At 39.7% G+C, this 20,233-nt stretch overlaps 1 protein-coding gene across 1 annotated transcript in view; it reads left to right on the top strand.

The window, feature by feature from the left end:
• Positions 1-20,233, top strand: part of EYA1 (EYA transcriptional coactivator and phosphatase 1) — a 146,441-nt gene that overhangs the window by 106,772 nt on the left and 19,436 nt on the right. The window contains exon 13 of the mRNA XM_059468836.1: positions 503-592. Coding sequence (XP_059324819.1) covers positions 503-592 — 90 coding nt within the window. The remainder of the gene's footprint in view (positions 1-502; positions 593-20,233) is intronic.

Raw genomic sequence — 20,233 nt, 5'->3', positions numbered from 1 at the left:
AATTAAAGCTTTTTTGACAATCAAGGAGTGGTTTTAAATAGAATTACCATTTGCAAATAAAACATCAATAGTTCTTTGCTTTAAAGTCACTAGGTATTCCCAGGGCTGAACCCTGTCATTTGTGACCAGTTTATTTTGAGTAACAATAGTATTATCATACCCCTGCTTGATCATAAAACTTGTGAGCGGTTGTAGAATCTGGAGAAGTTTTAGCTGAAATGGATTTGCACAGAGATCAAAGAGCCAGTGGCAGGGATGCATGAGGAGAACCACAGAAGTCCCACTGCAAAATCAAGGAGTCAGTTGAGTTTAAGGCATATTTTTGAGTGTTGCTGGGAAGTGCTGTAGTACAGGGTAAGAGAGTTACTGAACTGAAACTGACAAAGCAGATGTTGCATTTGATATAAGTATTATGTTATGAAAAGCTGTTCCTCCAGTTTGTATTTGGGTATATGTGTTAGGCACAGTATTGATGGTGTACTTGCTTAATTTCTTCTTTAAGGATCCTCCCACTTCTGTGTCCCTTGGACTGCGAATGGAAGAGATGATTTTCAATTTGGCGGACACACATCTATTCTTTAACGATTTAGAAGTAAGTGTTCATTCTTTTAAAAAACACAGAGATGATCTAATATTTAATATTTGTCTGGTTTTATGTGTTGTTAGATGCTTTGACAATTATTTGCAGAGTTTCAATACCCAAATGCTTAGAAAATAGGTATATCATTTAGTCATTAGGATATATAATATCTACACTAAATGTCTGAACTGGCCTTCAAAGGTTACTGCAGCTTAAATGGTAGAATTTTGTCCTCACAGGTTTTAGCACTTATGATGACAGTAGACAAGTTTCAGAAGTGGATACACCAAAGGAGCCTATAAACACACAGAATTCAATAGTCTGCACAGGCCATTAAATATTAAACTCCAGCTTCTGTAAGCAGTTGATGGCTGGGTGCAGATTTCTTGCTTACATCCCACGGTGGGCAAGTGTTACCTTAGCCCCAAGGGACATGATAAATGTTGCACGGGCTGTCTGTGGGCTGCTCCTGGGGCTGCTGTGCCTGCAGCAGGCACGGGGTGTTCTGTGCCGGGGTCCCTCTGCCTGCAGCGAGGAGCTGTGGGTGCCTTGCCAAGGGATTTTTTAGCCTGCACAGCCTATGGTTTGGCAATGCTTGGGAGATCCTTCCAAAGCTCTCCAAACTGCTGAAAGAGACTGTCACTCTAATGCCTGGCTGTTTCATCTTAAAAGGGAAAAAAGCAATTTCTGATCACATTTTAATCACAGAAAAACATGAAAACAGTCAGACTTCTTTCCCATCATAGTGAAGACAGCTGTTTATTTAAAATCCAGCTGTTAAGCAAGCTTGTGGTGGGACTGCCAACACACATTAATCATCAAGTTGTTGTTTTGCTAGATTTTAGAATAGTGTGTTATTCCAGACAGCAAAAGAATCTAAAAGATTCAAATGCAACTTTTGCTGATCAAAGTTAATTGGCAGCAATTGGCCTTTAAATATTTCCTGATGTTTCCCTTTTCAAAATCAAGCAAAATACACCTTATTCAATAGATGAGCCAAAATAATTTGAAAAATGCCAGTGTGTGATAGACCTCAAATGTGGTTTTATCCAACATCTGTCCTATATTTTGATTTCTTTTCATCTAAAAAGAAACCACTCACAGATGATTTGGCATCTTAGAATGTAATGAAATTATTGAACATGCTTTTTTTTCTTCCATTCCTTAGAATATTTATTTTTTATACTTACAGTAAAATAGCTGGTTTCTTGAAATTTTAAAGTAGCATTTTCTTCCATTAAGGTGGTATTTAAAGATATTATAGTTTTGGATATAAGAAGCACCAATGAGTTGCATGTATAAGACTTATTTTTCAGATTTATCTAAAAATATAACAATGCTAGTTATTTTTCAACTCTGTTTCTGATTATATTTCATTTTAACCAGAGCAGAATGAAAAAGTACTACTCTTTTTGTATTTAGGTATATTTAACAAAGTTCAGTGTGTTTTCATTTGCCATGCAGAGTCAGATATGTAGCTATTTCATACAGGATTGTCAGCCTCACCGACTTAATGAAAGTTAATCATCCACATCTTAGGGGTGGGAGATTATCTTCTGCTAATAGACACGTTGCAGCCTTAACAATGGAGCACGGTAGTTCATTCACTCAAGAACTTTGAAGCTGTGTATGAGAAAACAGCTGCTGGTTCATGGAGGCAGAGGAGCTCATGCTAAGCCTGATTCTTTGCATTTCCACCATAACCCCAGTTTATGTTGTATGTCCAAACTGAAGTGCAATAGTTGGTGTCTATACCCTGGCCTGCCTTCCTCACACATAGAGGCACCCAGGAGTGAGCAGCTGTGTGCTTGTCCTTGTACACCAGCCCTAATCCTTATGGCTGGGGAGCAGGAGCTCCAGTCTGAGGGATCATGCCTTGTCCTAGGGGTGAAGAGCACGTTCAGTGTGCATGGACAAGCCTTCAGAGCACACAGTGGAAGGGTGTAAGGGAGCCTGTACTTTGTGGGAAGCTGCATGTAAGGACTAGGCCTCATCACAGACTGGGGCTTTCAGTTCACCAGCAGTGAGACAGTTTTTTGAACATGTCACAGAAATGTCGTGTTCTTGAAGGAGTATGTCCTCCTGGAGCCACAGTTGTCATTCTTGTGAGCATCACCATTTAGCTAGCAGGGTCTGCCGTTTTCCCAAGGGCTGTGACCTCAGGGCAGATTCCTCACATCCATCTCAGAAACTCAAAAGTCCTTGCTTGGTGGTTTGGAGTTCAGGCTGCTCACAGCCTGACAGGCTTCCAGCAAAACTGTGGACAATTTGGTTTGGATATGCCTCAGGCCTAAAGCATCTATTCTCACTGATGAAGAACTGAGTCTGAAAGATCTAGCTCAGGTCTAAGCTTTGCAGATCATCAGCACAAGTATCTGGGCTGTTGGGATTGAAAACATTTGTAGGCACATTGCCTGTGAGCTGCAGAGCCTGGGTATCCATGCCCAGCAGTCGTATGAAGAACAGCAAAGCGGGATTTGGAACATATCTAGCCCACAGAGTAGATGTGTGTTTGAGCCTAGGCTTAATTCAAAGTGGGAAAGTGAAAGCTGATGCCCTCTGTCTCACCCAGGCTCAGAGGGAACCCTTCTTGGCACATACAGAGGCAGCTTTTAAAGGCAGGCAATCATCTGTCATAGCTTTGGCCTATGATGCACATTTTTCCAGATACCACAAGTTAATGTTTTTAAATAAAAAATCTTTCATCCAACATTCCAGAAAACTCTATAATCAGAATAGCTCTCTTGTTATCCAAGTGAAAATACTTTTTCATCTTATAAAATGCTGAAGTCTGATTGAACATTTTGAATGCAAAGGGCAGAGTTGCAGCAGTGATCTCTGAAGCACAGTTTGATTTATGTATGACCTAACTGGCTTTTCAAAGTTCAGCCTAGAGATTTAGTAATGTTACTAGGTTAAATTCTACAGTGGTCAGTTTTTAGTCTGTGTAAAGTGCCATTGTGTATCAGTTGAATTTAGTAGGGGATACAGCCAGGTAAATGAATCATTTATTTTTATGTATGTTGTTCTTTATGTAGTAATAATAATAGTAATACTTGTAATTGAAAATTTCAAACTCATTGAAAAAATTCAGTCAGATCTCACTATCTAGCTTTGAAGTCAGTATTCTGTTTCTGGATGGGTGAACTGCAGTTAGATTTGCACCCTTGCACTAGTTCTTATTTTATTGCTTTGAAAAAAATAAAATAAATTGCTTATTTCTTTCACTTTCCACAGATTTATTTGGAGTAATTAATTCCAAAGTGATGTAATAGCAAACAATTTCTGATCTTTAGGAATATTTCTTAAAACAGCATGTTAAAGGGATATGACAAGATTTTTAACATACTGAAAGGAAAAATATTAATGTTTACTTATGTATCATTCGATCTAAGTACCATAATAAACAGTATTTTCATGCATTAGAAGTAATTTCATAATAAAATTAGAGAAGTGTACTAGGCTAAACAGTGGAAGATAGTGCAGTGTTCTAAAAATTTTGATTCCAAAATCTGCATTTGGGTTTCTGAACAAGAGCTTTTAGTTTTCAGTATTGAAGTTTTTTATGTAAATGTCTCATACTCTCTGTTTTATAGTTGAATTTTAATTGTGTGCAAGAGAGAATAACTACATTAGTGTAGTGCCCTCAAGAGAACCACGGTTATCTCATCTGAAAATAAAAAGGTTTGATTTTGCATGCTGATTATGTTGTGATAGAGATAATAAGGTATAATATTTTAAAGGTCTATATGGAGCAATTACACATATTATGTATTTAAGGAGGTATGCTCCAGTGTTTTAGGGAAATGAGCAACTTGATGATAGGACTGAGATGTGACATCCACAGAGGTTATCAGCTCTGGTGCAGGTGTGTTCTACAGCAGAGCAGGGGAGAGTGGCTCACAGGGAATGTGAGCTCCTTCCTCAGCCAGGGAAGGCCCAGAGGGGCACAGAGACCCACCAGGAGCTGGCTGCTCTTATGAGAGTGGCATGTGCGAGGCCAGGAGGAATGGTGGCCAACCCCTCTTCCCAAAGTAGGCAGCCCTAGCGAGCACTGTGGCCAGGAGCTCGTGGCCAGGGCAGGCAGACAGGTCATGGTGTAGCAGTTTGCTCAGCAGGGTGTGCAGGGAAGGTGACAGCACAGAGGTGGGACATCCACTGGCCAAGCGCAGGCACGTGAAGTCCACCAGCAGCCAAGCTCCATTCTGTAGCCATCTGCACAGGTCAGGGGCACTCATCCCACCTGACTCCCAGGGCAGAATGGTGGGCACTCATCTGAGGGAAAGGCTGCAGCTCTGATGGGGGATCTGCACCATCTGTCCTGACAGTGGCCAATGCCTCCCTGCAGGCAGGGCTGCTGAAGGACAAGACTGCAGTGCAGAACTCAGACTGCAGAAAGTGAATAGAGGCTTCTCCTGAGGCAGGGACAGGACAGCAGACCTGCCTGCCAAAGGTGTGCCAGGTGGAGGAGCTCCTGTGGCAGGTGGCTGAGCTGCAGGAGGCAGCAGGAAGACTGCACAGCATCGGGGTGGCTGAGAAGGAGTTGTATAGCTGGTTCAGTGGAGTTGCATAGCTGCTTCCAAGTGCAGTCTGCAGCAGACCCACAGCCCATGACCAAAGAGCCAAAACCTGCCCCACTGGCACAAACAGAAGGGAGGGGGAGCAATAACATTGCAGAATGTAAGCAAGAACCTGCAGGAGGAAGATACCTCCCCAAAACCTGAGGTGCCCCTGCAGAACTGCTTCACTGGTGTGCAGATTGAAAAGAAGAGATACATCACACAGGAGAGATGCTGGAGCTGAGTAAGGAGCCTGACCCCATAACCCCCCCGTGTAACAATGACAGCAACTAAGAGAAGGAGAGAGGTGATAGTAGTAGGTAACTCACTTCTGAGAGTCTTATTTGCCAGCATCAGTGCTCTCTAGAGAGGTGTGATGTTTGCCAGAGCCTTGTATTAGGGGTATGTCCCTTGGGGTGTGCCCCCAAGACAGGATGTCACCAATAGACTACCAAGCCTCATGCAGTCCTCTGACTTCTGTCATCGGCTGCTGTTATTTCACCTGGGCACCAGTGATACCGTCTGAGGAAACAAAAACAGTCAAGATGGATTATAGTGCCCTGCTCCCTGTGCAGAGCAGCAGTAAGAGATTCTGGAGTGTGGGCAGTTCTTTCATCAATCCTCCCAGCCATAAAAAAGGAGTTTGAAAGGGCCAGTCAAATCTGGCAAATTGACAAATGGTTGCAGAACTCATACCGCAGACGTTCAGGTATTTTAGAGCATGGGACTTGCTTGAGAAACCTGGTCTGGTGGGGCTGATTGGCTCCATCTGTCCGAGAAGAGCATCTTCAGTCATAGGCTTGAGGAAGAGCCTTAAGCCCTCTTTAAACTGGAGAAGAGGAACCTCAATCCATCCCACTCTTACCTGTCTGATACCTGTGGCAGCCATAGGTGTCCAGAGTCTGGAGTGGGATCACAGGTCAGCAGAAGAGCACCTGAAGAACAGCACAAAGGAATTCCAGTAAGTTGGCTTCATCAGAGGCCCATCTTGAATGTTTCTATGCAAACACACACAACATGGGGAGTAAACAAGAGTTAGAGGCATGTGCATGCCTGCAGGTCTATGGTCTTATTGGCATCACAGAGACTGGTGGGATGACTCTTGTGACTGGAGTGTTGGAATGAAAACATGCAAGATGTTTAGGAAGGACAGGCAGGGGAGACAAGAAGGGCCTGTAACCCTCTGTGTTAGTGGATGTCAATGCTGGAGTGCATGGAGCACTGCCTGGAGATAGATAAGGAGCTGACTGGGAGCTTGTGAGTCAGGATTACAGGGAGAGCAGGGAACAGGTGACATTAAGTGCGGTCTGCTACAGACCACCTAACCAGGAAGATTGAGTGGATGAGGCTCTCTATAGACAGGAGTAGCCTCACATTTGCAATTTGTGGTCCTCATGGTGAGCTTCAGCCACCCAAATATCTCTTGGAGGTACAACAAATTAGGCCATAAGCAATCCAGGAGGTTCTATAATGTGTTGAATGTGTTGGTGATGACTTCCTTCTGCAAGTGATGGAGGAGACAACAAGGAGAGATGCTATGCTGGACCTTGTTCTCACCAACAAGGAAGGACTGGTAGGGAATATGAAGCTCAAGGGTTGACTGCAGTGACCATGAAATGGTGGATTTTAAGACACTTGAGGCAGCAAGGAGGGTGCACAGGAAGCTCTCAACACTGCACTTTGGAAGAAAGACCTTGACCTTTTCAGCAATCTGCATCTGGACTGGGTAAATATGGAGCAGACTGGATTGAGAGCAGTCCTGGGTGGAAGGACTTGGAGGTGTTCAAGGACAAGAAGCTGAACATGACCTGGTAATGTGTGTTTGCAGCTCAGAAAGCCATTTGTGTCCTAGGCTGCATCAAAAGCATGACCAGCAGATGGAGGAGGTGATTGTTCCTCTCTGCTGTGCTCTCCTGAGGTCTCACCTGGAGTACTGTGTCCAGCTCTGGGGCCCCAACTAAAGAGGGGCATAGAGTGACTCCAGAGGAGGCCACAAAGGTGATGAGAGGATTGGAAGACCTCTCATATGAGGAAAGGCCAAGAGAGTTGGAGTTATTAAGCCTGGCGAAGAGAAGGCTCCAGGAAAACCTTATTGTGGCCTTTCAGTAGAGGGGAGAGCCAACGAGGGATTTTTACAATGTGTCATGTAGTGACAAGACAAGAGTTGATGGCTTTAAACTGAAAGAGGGTAGGTTTGGATTAGGTATTAGGTAGAATTTCTTCAGTGTGAGGTTGGTGAGACACTGGAACAGGTTGCAGCTTTGAGCAATCTGATCTAGTGGAAGGTGTCTCTGCCCATGGCAGTGGGCCTGGAACTGGATGATCTCTAAGGTCCCTTCCAACCAAAACCATTTTGTGATTCTATCTGCGTCTTTAAAGATTGTATATGTTTATACTGATAGTTTTAAAAGTTTACTCATTTTTTTGGCATATTGGGAACATATTATAGCAAGGTATGTTAAAGGTATCACTAGGTATTGGTGGTAGTGAATCATTAGGAACATCTTATTTGAAAAAGTTAGTTCAGTGCTTTGCAAACTTTGTTCTAAAATCACACCATCTCATTAGATCTATTCCTTTAGAGGTATATACTGAAGCTGAATATGTCACTTATTAAATCTTGTCTAATCTTGCCTAACACTTTTTTTTTTGTTTGTTTGTGTTGAATTCTATTGAAGTAATGAAAAGCAAATTAATTTGCAGTTTTATTGCATGGTGGTTTTTTTTCTTTTAGGACTTTTATTTCTGTTTGTTCATTTCACGGGTTTTGGTGTAGGCATTTGTGGGAAGGTTCAAAATAAGATTCTAATGATACTATAAAAAACCAATTTTTCCCACCTTTGACACACATGGTGATGATTAGCCTTATTTTTTTTGCCATTTGTGAGGGATGTATAGTGCATACCCATGGGTTCACAATTCACTTCTGTTTGTGTGCAAAATGATGATATGTGTATGGCAGTAGTTTATAATGGATGGCAATATGGTATGAGTTTTCAGGCTACATTAGTTGATATATTTCTCTTAGTGATAAAAGATCAGGGAATAATATAAGGTACTACTGTCAAGCAGTAACTTTGGTATTTTGGGAAAAAAAATTAGAATAGTCAATTATAATTTAAAAATGAAGGAAGATGACCTTGATTAATTTCTTCTGAGATTGTTACTTAAAATCTACTTGATGTTCCACATCTAATATGTTTGTGATGAAAATTCACAGCACAATCGCTTCTGTACATCAAAAATAGCTGCATAACTGTTATGATATCAAGAATGGGGTGTTACTTCACTTTCATGAACCTTTAAGGCACCACAGAATATTCTGTCCATGCACAGAACATGCAACCTTTAAGGTCAGCATATTCTGTTCATGGACCCCTCTAGAAAGCTGCCTGTGTTGGAGTTGTGCATGATTTCCATAAGATGCAGCTCTGTCATTAACCACAGCTGGCTGCACCATCCACCCAGGACAGGCAGTGCCCCCACCCCAGCCTGGCCACCAGGCAGCATCTTCACTCCTCTGTCCTGTCCACCTGCCACCACCGAGGTCAGCCACCCCTCAGCCACCCAGGAGCAGGACAAGAGCAGCCCATTTCTCTGCCTCTTCACTCCATTCAATAAAGTTAGATTAATACAGAGACGTTTTACAAATCCTGCATTTTACACATATGGGAACATTTCCAGCTTTAATGAAGCATTGGGATGCTGTCTTCCACAGATGCATATTCTCACAGTTTAAAGCAGAGAATAAACAGCATTTATGTCCCTGCACTCTCATGCTCTCTGTTTGCTTTGTAAACCTCCTCCCTCCACCCACAGGGCAATAAATCCTTCCTGCAAGTCTGTAACTGCTAGCTTGAATGTACTCAGATCTAGAAGTTGGTAGGGAGAAATTAGCTATAAGATTTTTAAAATGAAAACTGCTTTTTGTGGATTGTTTCTTGTATAATTTGCTATGTGGAAGTTTTTCTCTTGATTGTGGCCCCCAGTCATTAGACTGTGAGTGTTTATCAACTCTACCTCTCCCTTCTATTCCTTTTCAAGCTCATGACTGTGTGTAGGACAGCTTTTTACTTGAAATGTGATGGAGATGTTTGACACCCAGCAGTATGCTGAGCCCTTCTGTTCCCTAAAGGAACATAAAGGACCTCTAAGCCCACATTGCAAGGCAGACTGCTGTGTCACTAAAGCAGATGGGGATACACTCTGCACTAACACCTGGCACTACAGGGATTTCCAAGATGGGAGATCATTGTTAGAGCTCAGGGAAAAGAAAGGGAACAACTAATACCCAGGACAACATCCATAAAGCCTGATCATGCAACAGAGCTCCTTGAACATTAGTTCCTTTCTGGCCTTTGCCTTCAATTCTTACAGGTGAAACCTGGCTGCCTCCCTGCTGCTGGAAGCAAATGTACCCTATAAATCACTTCTGGCACTTAAGGAGACCTTTTTTCATGACAGGGACATATATCCTCTTTTCATCAGCCTGAAAATTTCTCCTTTGTAGGTATCAGTAACACCACAGGAGACTAAGTGACTTTCCTCCCAGGTCCTTCAGTGACTGTGCACACAGCTATGTCCCCAGTGTACCACGCAGTGCCCTGTAGGAATGCCTTTGAAGCAATACAGCCATATGTTCTGGTTCTTTAATCTGAAGGAGAAAGGGAAATCATTTCCCCTCAGACCTGGGTCTGAGGCACTTTAATACGCCACAGACTCTGACTGGTAACTTTTAGCACAGTAGCACTCCAAAGGATGATTTGGGATTCTGGGCATTATGATAATTCTTGTTATTGAATTCATTACTGCATTCAGCAGACTTTCCATATGCAGGTTATTGCACATCTCAAAGAACCATGACCACTGTAGGGTAAAAGGCTCTTCTTTCTGAAAGCATTTTAGCACATCTGGTCCTAGATTCAAATAATCTAACAAATGAAGTGCTTGGATGCAAGCCAGCTCTTAAGTGCACACTTTGAGCAAGCTCCAAAGCAAGCTGGGAGAGCAGGTTGGCCACTATTAGCAGTGTAGAAGTCCATCATTTATTCTTCCACACCTTGTAGAAATGTCATGGAGCCAGATTTGGACAGCCATGACAGGTGTGACATTGCCTAGGTTTATAGAGATCCACAATCCGTGATAGGAGCTGAGGGAGCTGCAGTCAGACCAAGGAAGTGCAGAAGGAGATTGTGAAACACCATTACCAGAGAGAAAAGCTTTCTCAATTTCTCCACAAAATAAAAATCAGATCAAGGTCATTTTGTGACTAAAGCTGTACTCCAAGCCCTGAACATTGACAGGACGAGCCTTTGCTGGCATTAGGTACTAATCACTTGTCTAGACCATATTTTACAAACATTTATGTAGGTGACACGACACGAGGTCTGTGTTTGTGGTTGCCAATACTTTGTAGTTCCTCATCAGTGTACCTTAGTCTTCTCATCATGGTGATGATAAGGATGATATCTACAGATACAAGGACCATAATTCTGTCATAAAGTACTCAAGAGAGAAAATCAGCAGTTGAGTCTGGTGATTATAGCAGTTGTTATTGTGTACAATTGTAGCTGGCTTTCTAACAAAGCTTCAGCTTGGTCTCTTTAACATATTAGTCCTCAGGAACATACTGGCACAAATTCTCTCTCTACTGACACAATAAGGAAATATGTATTTTCAAATAAGGGAAAAGAAAAAAGTACAAAACGTTTGCAAATAGCCAAGAAAGCTTTCCAGTTTTCTGTTGTATTAAATTTCTATTTCTTTTCTATGTTGGGTTTTTTTTTGTTTTGTTTTGTTTTGTTTTTGTTTGTTTGTTTTGTTTTATTTTTTAATGATTTTTGTAAGTTGTACTTGTTTCAGTTTGAGTTATTCATGTATTTCAGGTAAGGTCTGATTTTTAAAGCCACAGGTTAAAAAACACCCCAACATTTAAAGCAGAAGGGCATCAGTCATCACTAGTCATGGCAGTGTTTCAGGTGTGTGTACTTGGGAGCTAGTAGGAACTCCATGTAGTCAGCTGGTACCAGGGCTTCTGTTTGGGATACCTAGATTTTGCTGTAGCATAAATCAGCTAAAGACTAGGCAGGCATGCTTTGTGGAGAAATGCATGGACATGCAAATTGCCCAGTATAGTATAGAACATTTAATGGAATCTCAGAATGGTTTGATTTGGAAGGAGACTTTAACAATCATCTAGTCCTACCCACTGCCATGGTCAGGGACACCTTCTACTAGACCAGGTTGCTCAAACCCCCATCCAACTTTCAACAATCCCCATCCACAACTTCTCTGGGCAGCTTGTTCAAGTTCCTCACCACTCTCACAGGAAGGAATTTCTTCCATGTACCTATCTGAATCTGTCCTCTTTCCTACCCCTTATTCCGTGTCCAGTGGTAAAAAGTCTGTCTCCATCTTTCTTCTAAATCCACTTTATGTGTTGAAAAGCCACAATTAGGTCATCCCAGAGCCTTCTCTTCTCCATGCTAAACAACCTCAGCTCTCTCAGCCTGACTCACAGCCTGCCTCTCTTTCCTGTGCTGAGCCCCTGAGCTGGAAGCAGTTCTTCATGTGGGATCTCACCAGGGCAGAGAAGGGGAAGGGGGAAAATCACCTCCCCCAACTAGACTTCAGGCCTCTTTTGGTGTAACCCTGTGTACTGTTGGCTTTCTGGGGTGCAGGTTACATCCAGGGGATTTTATCCACTGGAATCCCTAAGTCTTGACAGGGCTACTCTCTCTCAGTTCACCACCCAGCCTGTGCTGATATGGGTGATTGTCCCAGTCCAACTGCAATACCTTGCACTTTATTGCCTTTCATGAATTCATATTAGCTCACTTCTCAGGCCTGTCAATGTCCCTCTGGATGGCATCCCACTTGTCAGTGGAATATATGCTAGTCCAAAAAGGTTTGGGGTAGGCAGCATGGTAACTTTTAATGGTATGAGACCCATCTCCAAGATGGTACACTAAGAGTAATTTCTATCAAAATGTCAAAACATGTTTTGTCTATGTATTTTCCCAAATTAGATATTTAAAGGTGCTCCTTCCAGTGACAGAACTAACATTCTTGTCCCTTTCCCAGGAAAAAAAAATATGCTGGCATGCTTTCCAGGTAGCAATTGTACCTCCCCATTACAGCTAGGTTCTGCAGAGTCTGAAATATCAGATTTAGGATCAGCTAGGTCAGGAGACAGTGTGTTGAAGGACAGTGGTAAGGCACCTGGAACCCGTTCCAATACCTGTGTCAAAGCTGTGTACAGGCAGGGTCTGACACTGGAATCCCAGATCCACCCCACACATGCCAGCTTGAATTGCAGCAGAAAGCTCTGAAGTGCTGGGCTGCAGAGGCAGGCTCTGAAAGGCAACGTGCAGATTGCTGTGTAGTGAAGGACATGAGGCAGCACTTTGAAAATTCTCTTACAGCCAGTAAGGAAACAATAAAGTTGTTTGAAAAAGCCTAAGACTTGATGGAAAAGAAGAGATGCAAAACTGACCGCAAGAAATGTAACAGATTGAGAACTTTGCAACCATTAGCAGGTTTCAAAACTGTCTTATGTTATATTGCTGACACATAAAAATGCCCTAATGAATTTTTATTTTTGAGAGGTTGCAAAGTTGCTGATATGTGCCACAGAGGTTTTCTACAATGCAAATTGTTCCCTAAGCACAGATACAATACACTCCTTGATGGTTCATCATTTTAGATCCAAACTAGGTAATAATGGCCCCCTTAGTGCCAGAATTGTTACTTCAGATTTGAATAAGTTCATTTTATTAATTGAATTATCTGAAGCAGTAGAGCAGTAATGTCAAATAAATTAATAAATCATTGATGCTAACAGTAAAAGCAGTTAATGTGCTAATTATGGTATGGCTTTCCTTTTATTCTTGTGAAGAGAGGCTTCACTTTGGCTTTTAATACTTCATGGAACTGATGTGAATTTTTTAACATTTTATTTAAATATTATGAATTTGATAACACTGAACAAAATCCTATCTACTATTATAGGTGTCAAGACTTGTTCATAACACTAAGTATTCCACTATTTGTTTGCAATCATAAAAGTTTTATAAATTAAAATATAATATTGTTCATTCCTGAACAGTAGATTTGGTGTTTTGTCTCTGATTAAGCTGACAGATGTGTAAAATCTCATATAGCCAGTGAAGTCCCTGGTGCAGCTGCAAGTGCTAAAGAGTGCAAGTTATTCCAGCTAAGATCAACATTAATTTACACTCAAATATATTTCCCAGCCTGCCCTTTCTATTCACATAATGCAGTTATTTTGTGCTGATTCCACTACTTTGTGGAAAACTATATTTTTTATTGGACTCTTCCAATACAAAAACCCAGAAGGCAAACTGAAGAGAGCATAATAGTCAACCTTTAGAAAAAATATTTCCTGATTGATGTAGGAACCATTTTTAAATCTCATATTTGAATTATTCAGGTTGATTTTTTTGAGTGGTTTTGAGTGGATTAATCTCTGAAAATTACATAATGTAATTATTTTAGGAAAGCTGGGTGAAACTAAGTGTCCTCCTTACATGCTATTTTGCAGGATGAGAGTACATTAGCCAATCCTCACATAAGTACAAAGATTTGAAACCACAGCTTAAGCATCTTAGCAATATGCATGGTAGATTGTTTCTATCAGTCTTGTCAGCCTAGGTTTAAATTTGGCATGGATTTACAGAGTTGTTTACAAGTTGTTTTATATCATGAAAGCCATTTGTGCTGGTGTGGTTATGTGTGAGTGCTATGGCTGACGTTTAAATGTTAAGAAAATATGCATACATATGAATTTTAAACATATCTGTGCTGAGGTTTTAGGTTTGTTTGTTTGTTTGTTTGTTTGTTTTGGGTTTTTGGTAGCAATTATATTAAAATGTTTCCACAGGGAAAAAAATTAAGACTTTTCTTTCATTCATTTTCCTTTAAAAGCACGCAAAGAGTGCTTGAAGTTGGTTCCCAAAATGTTTGAGTTTCACAGTCTCAGGAGATTTCTACTGTTTCAGTGTGGTTACAATAAGGCCTCTATCTGAATTTCATCCAGTTCAATGGTCTAATGAAACTGTAAAGAAAGGGGGAGAGCATTATTTCCTTTACTCATTGCAGTATCACTTCTATTTTTCTGTGGTTTAAGGTCAGATTTGACTGTTGTTAATTGCATTTATAAAATTTTTCTTTAGATATGTTCAAGAGGCTGGGTGATCCTACAGCAGACTAAAACTACCCTAAAGTGTGCTGTTAAAGCATGAGGCTTTAACGAGGACTTTAAAAAAAATGCAGACAAAAAGTTTAACAAAAGAAACAATGAAGTATTGAAGGAATGGAGCATTGATTTTATTTTTTCGGGTTTTCCAAGATCCTTGTCCAGTGAGAAGAAGGCAGTCCAGGCATTATGTGAAGGTTACCTGTGGCGCTGTGAGGCAGGAGATGAGAGTTGACACGTGTTCACTGACGGCAGGAGCAGACTGCTGAGCACTGGCTCAGCTGAAATGCTGTCACCAGAAAGATCAGCTTTATCTGAGCAAATTATACTTTCTGAACTGTAGAAAATCCCTTCAATCAGTTGAAAAACCTCATCTTTTTCTTCTGCATATTTGTATAATTCACATTGGGAATGTAAAGTATGGATACACAGGGGAATCACTGCTTCCCTAGCACTGTTGGCAAGGGGGAGAGACAGTTGTAGCAGCAGCTAGAACACGAGAGAGACAGTTTCTAGGAATTTTCTTTGACTTTGAAAAGTTTAAAAATACAAATGTTTAAATTCATTTATTGGAACAAAATGCATATATTTTTCTCAAAGGTGTGTTCACAAGTCCAAAACTCCCATTATTGCCTTGGGCACGTGAAGAAAGCATAAATCAAGCTGTGGTTACCTACAAACAAGGATTTACAGGCAGAACAAGATAGACAGTGAAAACATACGCCACCCTTTTTTTTGTTCCATCAGTTTAATAAATTCAGACAGAAATTTGAATGCAAGCAATACAACCTCTGACTCCCAAACTGTCAAGAGGATTAACTAACAGAACTAAAATCTCTTTCCTGAATCTAATCTCCACTAGTTTGGTATTTAACACAGCAAATATAATGACTAGCAGAAGTATCTTCCACCAAAAATAAAAATCATACAGCAAACAGGTTTTATTTCTAATTTTTTAATTATATTGCAAATTCATAAATCTTTCTTTACCATAGGAGGGTAGTAAAAATAAAAGTTTTCTGTGGATGATTTTTACTTTATAATCAAATTTTTACTTTATAATCAAAGCCACCCTCAAATGGTATGTAATATTTCATGTATTGGAAAAGAATATCTAACTTTTAATACAGCAATGTATACTGAGAAAAAACCCTGGATACTGCTTGAAAAATTCAGATTCAGTCTTAAAAAAACCTATTATTTAAATTTTATTTAAGTGAAGTTCTGTGAAGAAAATAATTTTAAAACCTTGCTAACAGCAAAAAAGCTTTTACAATGAAATTAAATAGCAGTGTGGTAATATAGCTTTTATGTTTGAACTGCATGTGGTCATGCAAAGGGTTAAGCTGTGTGATTTCAGGATAAAAGGTTTCCTGAGTTGACTATTATTCCTATGGTCTGCCAACAACTTTGCAATAAATGGAATGATTTTTATGGGAATGTGGTTATTCACAGCAAGACTACAGTTGGTGTCAGTATGAAAAATTCTTCTTTAGTAGATTCTCTCAGCAGGAATAACAGATCTGAAAGAAAGGCAAAAAGTAGCTACAGAGAACTCTGGCTGGTGTTGGTGACAAATTATGTTTACAAAATGATGTGGTAACCCATAGAAAAAGAAGAAATCAGAACAACAGTAAATCAGAGTATTGCTTCTCTAAGTGCTGCTGTTCCAAAAAAAGTTACCTGTGATTGTGTGTATTGTTTAATAGCTCATTTCTTTTGGCCATAAAGCAAGTGAGACTTCTAGTCGTTCAGTTGCAGGGGTGTGAAAAAATGCTCCAGAAATCAGAAGAATTACCTCAAAGTTATACCAAAGTCCATGGCAGAACATAAAATATTCGTAGATATGAATTAAAATAATTCAAGAGGAAGGAAAAAATTGCTGTATTAGAATTTAATAAAATTTTATAATTATTTACTTTATTTATAATTTTTATAAATTCTATTATTTCCTGTATCACTTGTCTATTTGTTTACATATTTATGGTTTTTGAAATGATACTATTAGAAGAAAATTGTGATGGACAATGCATTAAGATATTGATGAACTTAGTATTAACAGTTATCCTATCTCCATTTGGTTTGTGATAAGCTTTCAGAATGCTGAAAAGTTTAACCCACTGATAAAGTCTGCAGCACCACAAGTGGAGCTGGCATTGTCTTCCATTCAAAATGAGGATTAAAGTTACATAGAATTTAATGATTCTCTTACAACCATACAGCAACTTCGTGGGTTTTAGTTGTTCCACCATTCCTAAGTCAAGTTGTTGGAATATGAAAGGGGTTATTATTATTTGTATTGTGTGGTTGGGTTGGTTTTTTTTTTAATTAAATAGGTAGCAGCTCTTTCAAGAGGTAAAAATGACAGCTTTTCTTTGAGTGTTTCCTACTCTTTGTTTTCATCATGGACAATTACCCCAGTTCTATTTAAAGCATTTCATTTGCAAACTTGTCTAGGAGCATTGCAAAACCTCAGTTTTTTTCATTGTGGCATGAATTTGGTTTGTTGTGCTGGGATCACCAATGATGTGCCAGCAAGGAAGAAAATCAGTCTAGATGTGTCAATGGCAGTAAAAAAAAAAAAAAAATCCAGTATAAAACAACTGTGTTGTTGATAGGTGGAGGTCAACCACTGTTGAGATAAAGGGATAGGTTTACCAACCTAAAAGTAAATGTTGACCAAGATGATGCCAAAGAAAATAAATTTCTTAGGAAGTTACATATCACATTCTCTCAGAATAGAAAAATAGTGTGTGCATTCTTTAAAATTCTAATAAATGTTTCTTCAATATAAATATTTTAGAAACAAAAGAAAAACTTTTTGCTTGAGAAGAGTTTTCAGAAGAGTAAAATAGTTAAAGATGAGCTGAAAGTGGAAACAGCTCTTGTTGACCACTGAATGTTATCATTCATGATTGTTTTTGCCAGACGACCTTCATTTTGCAATAAACAATGGACAGAAGCTCATATTCAGATCTCTAGGTCTAGTTCTACTGCTGTGAGAAATATCTGTTTTGCTTGAGGCAAAAATCATGAATGTGATTTTGGCAGAGTAGGTCTGATTTGGCTTTGATTGGAGGATGGATCCTGGAAAGTCTTAGCAAACCTTTGGCTCTTCATTTCCTCATTGGTTGGCTAGAGGTTGAATAAGAAACGTCTGAGGTCACTTCTTAAAAAAAAAAAAAAAAACACCAAACATAGAAAGGACTGTAGAATTTACTGAAAATAGATTTCTGGGCCATCAGACTCAAAAAAACCAAGCAATTGCAGGAATGATTGTTGACTAAACCTTATTCCTGGTGAGATACAAGGAATGGTTTCAGGGAAAAGAAAGCTTCAAACAGAGCTGACTGAATTATTTTCCTCCCACCCCTAAATACCATAAGGATGGCAGCTGAACAAATCTTTGGTCACCCAGAGTGGAGTCATCAGAAGAATATCTATTCAGAAATTACTTTTCTCTTTTGGTTGAAATAAAAGTTCACCTCCTCCCAATGTTTGTGATGTCTGTAATGGGAACCTCCTGACCAGGTAGTGGCCAGGGATGCTTTATAAGAAGCATGTGATTCAGCTTCTGATAGTTCATCAACAGAGAGTACTGGGAAAGCAAAATGTAATTATTCCAAAACCTTTTAACAACATTTAATTTATTTTTAGAGACATAAACCTAATTTTTAAAGTACTGTAAGTTCTATGAAGAGTTGGCAAAGACAAGTTCACTTTCTAAGGACTCATCAACAATTGTGAACTCCCTTCCAGCAGGTATCGAGCAGTTCCCTTTGCACATTCAGACTGAGACACAAAGCCCATCTATTTGCATTTAATTTTCCACAGCAGCAATTCAAGAACAGCTCAGCTGCAGTGCAGAAAGGAAGGGTAGAGAGAAGAAAGGAAATACAAATCACAGTACAGGGTTTTCCCTAATATGTCTGTGAGGGAACGACTGGAAATTGTTTCTCATCTGTGATGCTGCTACCATGGGTGACTTGCAGAAAGTTCATGAAGTTCCACTTCATGAATGTGGGACTAAATTACATCACACATGGAGCTGTAGGTAAATGAACAAAAATGCAAAACAAAGTCTTCATTCAGGCAGAACTGTGGCTTTGCTGGTGTGTGCAAAACATAGCTAAAAGCCTCAACCCATCTGAAATGCAAGATGCCTGGCTGTTGTGGAATGTGCTGCTGCAGTTCCTGAGTGTTAGAGCTACAAAGAATAACAAATACCTCCTTTGCTCACTTGAGAAGACCATTCCTATAGGCTTATGCAACTTATTAACCACTTAATTTCTTTCACATGGCAAATGACAAGTACCTTCATGCTAGGTGCCCCTAAAAATAGAGCCTATATGATTTCCTTTCTCAAGAGGATCACATGGGTTGTTCTCTGCAGATGTACAGCTGAGCTGAAATACCCAGGAGCATGCTCGTAGCATCACTTCGTCATTATTCACCTTTCTGTTGCTTCTCCCTGAGCTGCCAGCTGGGGTTAAACCACCACCGGCTGTAAGGTGGCACAAAAACTCTTGTGTCTCTAGCTGGCACTCCTAGAACTCTAACAAAGAATTGTTCTCCTCTTCTCTGGTTGGGCAAGGCAGTGATGGGTCAGCTTGCTCCCCACTTCTGCCACTGAGCCAGCCCCACAACACTGGGAGCGGGAAAGAAAAGGAAAGAGAAAATTCAAAGTGTTGTGGAAAGGTCTTCAGGCTGCCCATAGAAGAAAATGCTTTTGCTGTCCATACTGGCAAGGTTAGCAGAGAGAATTTGAATCCCTGGATTTGTCTCATTAGCAGACAATTACAAAGATGGGAGACTCACTCCCTCAAAGTATTGCAATTTTCATTTTAAAAATATGCATTTAGATGATTATAACAGCATCAAGGCCCTGCAAGTTTAAACTAATTGGTCACACGGAACTGAAACACACAGCTTAGGTCATCTTGTGGAAATTTCTACATGAACCTGTTATTTCAAGAGAAATGAGATATTTTATGGCTTTTGTGGAAAAATCATTCTTTTCATAAGTTTAATTTTAGGTGCTTTAAAATTTAAATATATTTTAACAATCTTTAGTGTATCGTTTCAACAAAATGTTCCTAAAAGTATACTTTCAAGTTAATGAGTTTGAGAATAATTCATTACATTCTGATGAGATTAATGGCTTTTTTTTCTTCTTAAAATATCTTCATATTTTATTGTCACTGTCTCCCAATAATCATAGAATTTTTTTCTCTTTGCAAAAATATATATTAGCAGATAATTGGATACATATCATAAAAAACCTATGTGAAAGCACATGTGAAGTGCTGGCCTTTTAAAATACAGTTATTTTGACTCTTTAAACTTAACACCTTTCTCTCCAGGAATAAAACACACCCTTCAAGCAGATTCACTTGAGTTTTATTTAGCTGTTTCTATCTATTGGTAAAGTTCTTTCTTTGACATCCCCCCTCTTCCCTTCCTGCAAAATATACAGAAATAGAATAACATAACAGAAGAGAACAACAAATTACTTTTTCAGAGTTGGAGCAAGAACTGATTTTTAGAGAGGCACTCTATCCACTGCACATACTTGTTTAGGTCATATTTTATATTAAATTAGATTCTTCCAGTTACAAGGTGCAGTTGAAATGAAAATGTAAACCTTGGTTTTTGCATAGCTACTTCAACAAACACAAGTTGCAGAATAAGACCTTTATTTTGGAATACAAATTTTTTACTTTAGGAGTATCATATTTGATCCAAATGCGTTTCTGGATGTGAGCAAGCAAAATAGGATTTTAATCACCTTTTCTATTAGAAAAAAATGGCATCCATTTTGGGCTATAAAAGGGTTACATGTTCAGTGCAGGGGAGTACTTTAAAGTCATTGGGTGT

This window comes from Ammospiza nelsoni, chromosome 1 (assembly GCF_027579445.1).
Source record: "Ammospiza nelsoni isolate bAmmNel1 chromosome 1, bAmmNel1.pri, whole genome shotgun sequence".
Classification (NCBI taxonomy): domain Eukaryota; kingdom Metazoa; phylum Chordata; class Aves; order Passeriformes; family Passerellidae; genus Ammospiza; species Ammospiza nelsoni.
The sequence above is the reverse complement of the archived record's forward strand: the minus strand, read 5'-3'. Positions and strand labels throughout refer to the sequence as shown.